Here is a 7806-nt window from a genome sequence, read left to right as displayed (position 1 = left end):
TGTTCCACTATTGTAGCACATTAGTCTAATTATTTCATTTATTTTTATTATTTTAGGATTTTGCTGTAATGCTATGAATCTAAACTTCCTTTTATTGTATTTGAATCATTGTACTATACTGTGTCAGAGTTTTACAGGCTATTTTACAAAAATTATAATCTTGAGTTTGTGTTAACACGTTATTAAACATGCATGTTCATAGGAACTAATGAACAATTTTTGAAATAAAAGGTTTTTTGTGTTATTGCTTTATTTAGAGGTATTTGATTTTTTAATTTAGGAAATATCTGTAAAATAGTGTTTCTCTGCTAAATGTCTAATGCTTTTGCTTTTTTGAAGGTGTTTGATTGTAGTAATTTTGGCAAAAAATAAAATAAAAACATTTTGCTGTTACACATCTAGTACTGTTTTAATGAAGGTGTTAAATCGTATATTTTTGGGAAAAATCTGTAAAATAATGGTGTTTCACTGCTAAACTTATAGTACTGTCACTTTATTGGTGTTCAATCATATAAATGTAGCAAAAATAGCATTGTTTTACTGCTAAACTTCTAGTGCTGTTGATTTAAAGAAGGTCTTTAATTAGCAAAAATCTGTAAAATAACGTTTTTTCTCTATAAAAGATTAAATAATTTCTGTAAATGTTATGTTTTTGCACATAACATGAACTAGAGAATTTTACCTTTTTTTACGGTTTTTGTTTTTTTTTACGGTGTGGGAAATTATAGTAATTATTAATATTTTGTGTGTAAATATTGTGATTTTCTTACATTGCTTGCTTAATTTGATATGGTATTTAATGTAATATGGTGATATAATTCTAAAAAAAAAAGATTTATTGCTGTCATTTAATGAGTTTCTAAAAATTCTTTTAATAACCCTAATATATTTTTGTATTTAATTTTTACACTTAAGGCTCAATAATTTTTAAATTTGTAAACAAAAGTTTTTTTTTTCTTCTGGAGGCTTCCTCTAGACTGCCACCTATAGATCGCCAACAGGATTGTGCTTTTTTTTGGTTGCATTATATTTTAAACAAAAACAACACAAAACAAACAAAAATAAGGAAAATATCAGTATAAAACATTATAACTTTAAGCCTATTCTTTATACATAACTTACCAATGCACATTTCCTTTTTTCCATTGCAATTATCTTTGATTGGTAAATGTGGAAGCGAACTGATTACACTAATATTTACATAACAAATGGGATTTACCCAGTCATAGAAAACAGCCATCTGAATTTCCACAACTAAATAACATCAAACTAAGTTTATAAATCTAAGAGCTTGGCATAGTTATGTTTTTAATTTTCAGCTTTCAGTTTATTGTTACATTTTATTATAAGAACTTTTGGGGGGAAAAAATCTGATCTGTAATTGGCACATCCAGTTAAAGAAACGAGTAGAGGATAACAAATTAACGATGAGATATGGATTTATACACCAGCTCCAAAATCAGGCAATTTAAAAAATATATATATTTCTCAAAGTTTTGAAACCTTTATTAAACTCTGCAAAACATATTTAAATCCAAATCTGTTGACGTTGCGAATATACAAAAACGTTGGCTTGTATATAAGGTACAGAGGATCCTTCTTAATGTCAGTTGCGTCATTGTTCACAATATTCCGTTCAAAATATTCCGTTCAAGATATTACATCGATTAGCAACATAGGTTTTTTTTTTGTTTTGTTTTTTACAAGTAATGCCTTGAATCGTAATGTTAATCATTTCCAAAAAGCAGAATCAACCAGCATATTTGTTTTCTTTGGTCCTTAGGAAAGAAGTCTCTACTCAAAATACACCTCTTTGCTCTTCTGTCAAATGATAGACCACGTCGTTGCTTTTGTAATCCGCCATGTTTAGCACCCACACTTATGTCATTGGCTATACAGGACCTCCCTTTTCTATGAGGGCAATCGAGCCGATTTTTATCACCAAGCTAGGCTGTTGAAGTCAAAAGACCGGACATGATGGTGAATTTAAATTACTTTACACGGGACAACTGCTTAGCACAATAAATTGACATTTTAACATTCTTATTTAACCAGAAATATAATGATATCTGCAATGTGTTATCGTGGGTAATATATTGCTAGTTGTATTACGTTCTTTACGTTGACGTTTTGTCTATAATACTGCAGCAGTGCAGAAAGTCAAATGCTTTTTAATGTTTCCGTCATGCTGGTGTGCTTGTAGTTTCGCTTTATGATGATAAAGGTTTAATAATGCAGTTATTAACATTTCTTCACGGATCTGTTGTAAATTTGTCTAAATAAAACACGGGGAGTCCCTTCCTAATTTTTACAAAAGGATAGCTCTTTTTTTTTTTTTTACTCGTTTTTTAGTGTCTAAACGCTCTCTAATATCAATTTTTGTCAAAGATATCTCATCAATATATGTAAACGTGGATTGTTAGTAAGGTAAAATTGGAGAAACTATAGACACAACAATCAAAGTGCGGAGTAAAAGGAAACATTACAAAAAACTTATTACAAAATTCTTTAAGTGCTCTATTTGCAGTTATATATTAATGAAGAGATGGGGGCACATTCTGTTTTTTACTTTGTAAGTGGCTTTTGATAAATGCGTCTGCCAAATGCCTAAACGTAAATGTACTTAGAAACTTTAACTTTTCATTAAAATTACGATTGTCACGGTCTCACTAACCTAGCGTGTCACACGCTTGGCAGTAATACACCTAAACATCACTGTTCACATGTTTACATAAGCAGTTCTTAAAATATTATTATTATTATTATTATTATTGTTGTTGTTGTCGTCGTAGCCGTGATTATAGTTGCTGTTATGCTGTTAAAACCCGTACAACGTGTATATTACCGTATACAGTCTTTTTAAGTACTAATCGTGCAAGTAATCAGATTTTAAAATATTATATGGATGACGCTAACCATAGCCTTTCAGGTTGCTTAAGACTGTTTAGTTTAGCAAGAAAATTGCAGAAGTCATAACCAGTCAGAACCATGCTGTAGGAGATGCGCACAGTAAGACGAGAAAATATTTTTCATTAAAACGCAGAAACGTGTTAATTGGTAACCAGTTTGGTTGTTATATAAAACTGTTATTTATTATACACTACGAATTAAGACCCTGAAACGCAGATTAAACCTGCTTATGTTCAAATTAATAAAAGAAAAATAGTTCATCTGGTCTCATACATTCTAAAATGTTTGACAGAATTATATATAACAAATTACTATCCTTATTAATATTTGAATTATTGGTTTCATAAATCAGATGTAGTATGTTGCCTTAAGATATTTGCATTTAAAAACAAACAGAAATTAATATTTAAAATCTATCGTTAAAAAAAATATATATATAATATATAATATATATAATAATATATATTCGTCACGATTGTGGGGCCTACAGAGTAGCGTTTATTGTGATTTGTGGAGTTAATCCAATCTTGAGGTATGCTAGTTTTACTTACTGTATTCTACAGTTAATATTTTTTGTGCGTTTGGCCCTGCAGAGGTGAATGCAGAAAAGCATTTCATCTGGCGTATGATGTCACGATTTTCTTTACATTTCTCAGTTTTCTGATGATCCTAAAAGTAGTTCATAAGCTGCTTGATGAACCAAAAAAAAATCTGGGTATGTTTCAGAGAGAGAGAGAGAGAGAGAGAGAGAGAGCGGACGTGGAATGTTATGGACGAGTTTACGGTCGTCCCAACAGGCACTATATCAGGTCAATAAAAATCAGAAGTACTTCATGTAGTATTTTATTGAAGTATTAAACCTTCTGAAAATGTAAGTAGTTTCATAAATTAAAAGGTTTGTAGTTGTATACTCTTAAAACAAAGATAAAAATGTTAATGCTCTAATAAAATGTTTTATCTTCTATGTGACCGGGTAAATTCCTTCGACAGTTAAAGAGCATATTAGTGCAGAATATTTTAACATAGCAAACGCTTGCTGCGTGTGTGTGTGTATGGTAAGGTAACTTCTTTTACAACTTTTGTTTAAAATAAGTTGGACAATAGTGACAAGATCTTTCTTAATTTAAGTGAATATTTCCCGGACATGTTATACATATTCTAAAATATATGGACGCGCTCCCTATTGCATATTACATACACAAGCCCATTTATTTGGAAGGGAAATATGAATAGTGTAAGAGGGGGGAAAGCTTCCCGCAGACCTTTGGAGGATTGATTTACGCCCCATTGACTCTTTATCAGGCTCGCGAAAAAGACTGACCAATCATTTCGCTCGAAGCACACACTACGGCAGCTCGACTCCACTTTGTAGGAGAGCGAGTACAGAGAGCATCTTGGATAGGGGAAAGCCCACTTCTAGGGTATATGGTTTCCCATGAATTAAGCGCATATAGTATAATGTCCGAGAATGTCCATTTCTGGACCTTTAAGCAACTACTATGTCGATTCCATCATAAGTCACGAAGGGGATGATCCGAGCACTGCCCGATACTCCAATGTACAGTATTCCAACACGAGGCAACCGGGAACCGGGGAACATCATGAATTCCCTTCGTGCAGCTTTCAGCCTAAGCCTCCTGTGTTTAGTTCGTCATGGAGTCCTTTCAGTCCCCACACGCCCAACAGCTTACCGGCGGTCTACCATCCCTATATCCCAGCGCAGCCCGTGCCTTCGACGGACACACGGTACCTTCGCACATGGCTCGACTGTGCACCTAGAACCGAACCACTGGACAGCCAGAGTCAAGTCAAGATGGAGCCACCCCTGGGACATCTCGAGGATCCTCCAAAGATTGGAATACAGCACGAGTATGTTTTGGAATCCTCTTCAGCTCGGGAGATAAATCCCAGCCACGGCTCTGGATTTGAAGACAGCAAGGATATTTGTGACGGTGGTGAAGACAAAGAGGGACCGGATCAAAGTAAGTTATAAAACGAGGAAGTGAACAGTCTGTAAACCTTTTAATGCTGTCATAAAACGATAACAAAGCAACGACGAGGCTCAGCCTTTTACCTATCTAAAGAACAGCGACCAAGACACAATATGCTTGTATGTCAGCTACCCGATACACAAACTTGCAATAATATTATTTAATCTTAATCACAGATTGCTTGTGTGTCAGATTTTGTATTACTTGTAAACCACATATAAAGTGTGAGCAATGGGCAGAAATTACGACCTTGTCATTGTTAGGCGATTCTGTGTTTGAAACAGAGAAAGAGAAAAGGGACTATTTCTGTTTTTTCATTTACTAAATTTTAAGCATTATTAATTAACACGTTGTTGGCCACTTATTTCAAAAGAAACCGTTTAAAGAGTTTACACCATAAAGAAAACAATTTAACGCCTATTTGATAGATTTGAATGTACTTACAGGAAAGAACATTAATTTTAGTTGGTGAAGTAGTCTTGTGTAACACAAACTGGGCGCAAAGCACCTCTCCTTCGTCCTGCTTTGGGCGGTGCTCCAGTATAAACTGTAGAAAAACTATGCCATTATTCGTAACAGTTTTTCTACTCACGGGAAAGAAAGGTATTACACCATAAGTTTATTAAGTTTAAATAGTTCACACATTCTTCACTGGTTGTATGTTGTTTCCTGAGATATATAGTGGAAAAGCCGTAAATACGATGCAATCTAACAAGGAAATGTAATAACATTGTTCTTAATATGAAAGCCCATAGTGCTACTAAAATATAACTGAACTGTCAAGAGGCATTGCTACAAACGACAGCTGAAATCCTGGAGCTGGTGGGATCTTTGTCGTTAATAAACATGATAAGAAATCTTGTGATGTTCTTAAAGATTATTTGAACTGTTAGAAGAGTAAGGCTATATTTTGCGATAGATAGATAGATAGATAGATAGATAGATAGATAGATAGATAGATAGATAGATAGATAGATATAAAAAACTTACATCATTTATGACATCTGCCAATTCCGTTTGTTGGGCCTTGCTCGCGACCCTCAATAACTAGGCCGAAGCTACATAGCGCAAGCTATAGTTTATTATGCGACGACGAGAGACTTCCTGATTATAAAAGACGAATAGCACAAGATACTTCTCTGAGTTGGGAGACTGGGGATTATTTTATTTATGATCAAAGGTAGGCATGAATACATAAATTGTTTAATGTAGCTATATAGAATTAATGGACTTGGTTAATAAAAAAAAAGTATTCCAGAGAGTATAAAATATGGCTGCTTTTGTAACAATATGTATAGGGCCCTAGGCGAGGTATGGTGTATCTGTAACTTTTTTTTTTTTAAATATGTATAAGAAGACTACAGAATCAGACGTATGTATGCAATGCTAGACTGTTATACTACGTGCCGAGTCTTTTGCATATGTTGTTTATATAATGTGACCACCTTAAAAATACTATCCGTATGCTACCTCCTGAGGCAAAATTTAAAGCCTAAGTTTATTTATCATATGTTTAATTGTTTAGATTCCTTTTACTAGCAACCTATTTTGACTTGAAATGCATTTTCCTCTGATTTGCAGACGATCCATCAGCCAACTGGTTACACGCTCGCTCGTCTCGAAAAAAGCGTTGTCCATACACTAAGTATCAAACCCTAGAGCTCGAGAAAGAATTCCTCTTCAACATGTATCTTACCCGGGACCGGCGACACGAGGTAGCGCGCTTGCTGAACTTGACGGAGCGCCAAGTTAAAATTTGGTTTCAAAACCGGAGGATGAAGATGAAGAAAATGAATAAGGACCAGTCTAAGGAATAAATGGGCAAGTGTGGATGTCCAGCTGTTACTCCTTTTCATCACAATTATGCTGCAGATGCTTGCAGCTGATGCTCCACATTTTTTTATATTCTGGGATGCAGACCAGCACTAAAACTTAAGTATTATTTTAAAAAGCTATTGGACGAAGGGCAAGAACACTAGTAATCAACTATTAAATACATAAAAATAAAAGAATGAAAGTAGGCTAAGGTATATACCTACACATTGCCCTCTGTTTTTAATGAATGAATTTCTTTTCCACTTTGATTTGTAAACAGAAATGAAGGACGGGTAGTCATGTTTTAATTAAAAGAATGGTTACTTTTTATATTTTTTAGACATTGTAATTTTTTCAGTGGCAGTAAGTGCAGTAAAACAAATTATTATTATTATTATTATTATTATTATTATTATTATTATGATGATGATGATGATGATGATGATGATTATTATTATTTACCTTTGGGGGGAATTATTATATTTGTGCCGTAACAAATTTGAAAGTGCATTCCTTAATGAATAAAATGCTTCGGGGTTATCTTTTGCATGTGTTTAATTATAAGCAAAGATCTTGAAACACCGAGAAAAAAGGCCTTTCATTGTGCCTCCATGAATAAGTTTAAATCTATAACAACTCAATCTTGGTTTTCTTATTGAATGGGATTCATCATTTAAATACCCATAGAAAGATCTGAAAAGTAAATGTTAATACTTTAATTTACTTTACAGTAGATAATACCATAATTATGTCATGTTTTAACTTTCCGACATGAACCAAATATATAAAGCAAGGCTTTGTTAAAACAAGATCTACAATTAATTCTAATTGAATATCAGATCACTCCGATTGATCACACTTGTTGCCCCAGTTATAAAATGAGAAGGATTCCCTTGTAGCGTATATCTTCTTGATGTATGTATATGTATGTAGCTTGTGAGTAACAAACATTTTAGTTTTAACTAGCATTGGTTGTGTAAGTTTACATGCTTTAGCGCATGCCTTGTAAAGTTTTAGTTAACTTTTACTTGATTTTTAAATTAGGCAGTACAATTCTAAGCTCTTCCTTGAGTAGAATTAGATGAATAGG

General features: G+C 33.5%; 1 protein-coding gene across 1 annotated transcript; it reads left to right on the top strand.

Annotated features, from left to right (window-relative positions):
* The first annotated feature begins 4263 nt into the window (after window positions 1–4263).
* Window positions 4264–7125, top strand: hoxb9a (homeobox B9a). The gene is made up of 2 exons (XM_053514718.1): window positions 4264–4892; window positions 6483–7125. Exons 1-2 carry the CDS (start codon window positions 4379–4381, stop codon window positions 6716–6718), a joined length of 750 nt encoding a protein of 249 aa, XP_053370693.1. The 5' UTR covers window positions 4264–4378; the 3' UTR covers window positions 6719–7125.
* Window positions 7126–7806: the final 681 nt, after the last annotated feature.

This window comes from Clarias gariepinus, chromosome 16 (assembly GCF_024256425.1).
Source record: "Clarias gariepinus isolate MV-2021 ecotype Netherlands chromosome 16, CGAR_prim_01v2, whole genome shotgun sequence".
Taxonomy (NCBI): domain Eukaryota; kingdom Metazoa; phylum Chordata; class Actinopteri; order Siluriformes; family Clariidae; genus Clarias; species Clarias gariepinus.
The sequence above is the reverse complement of the archived record's forward strand: the minus strand, read 5'-3'. Positions and strand labels throughout refer to the sequence as shown.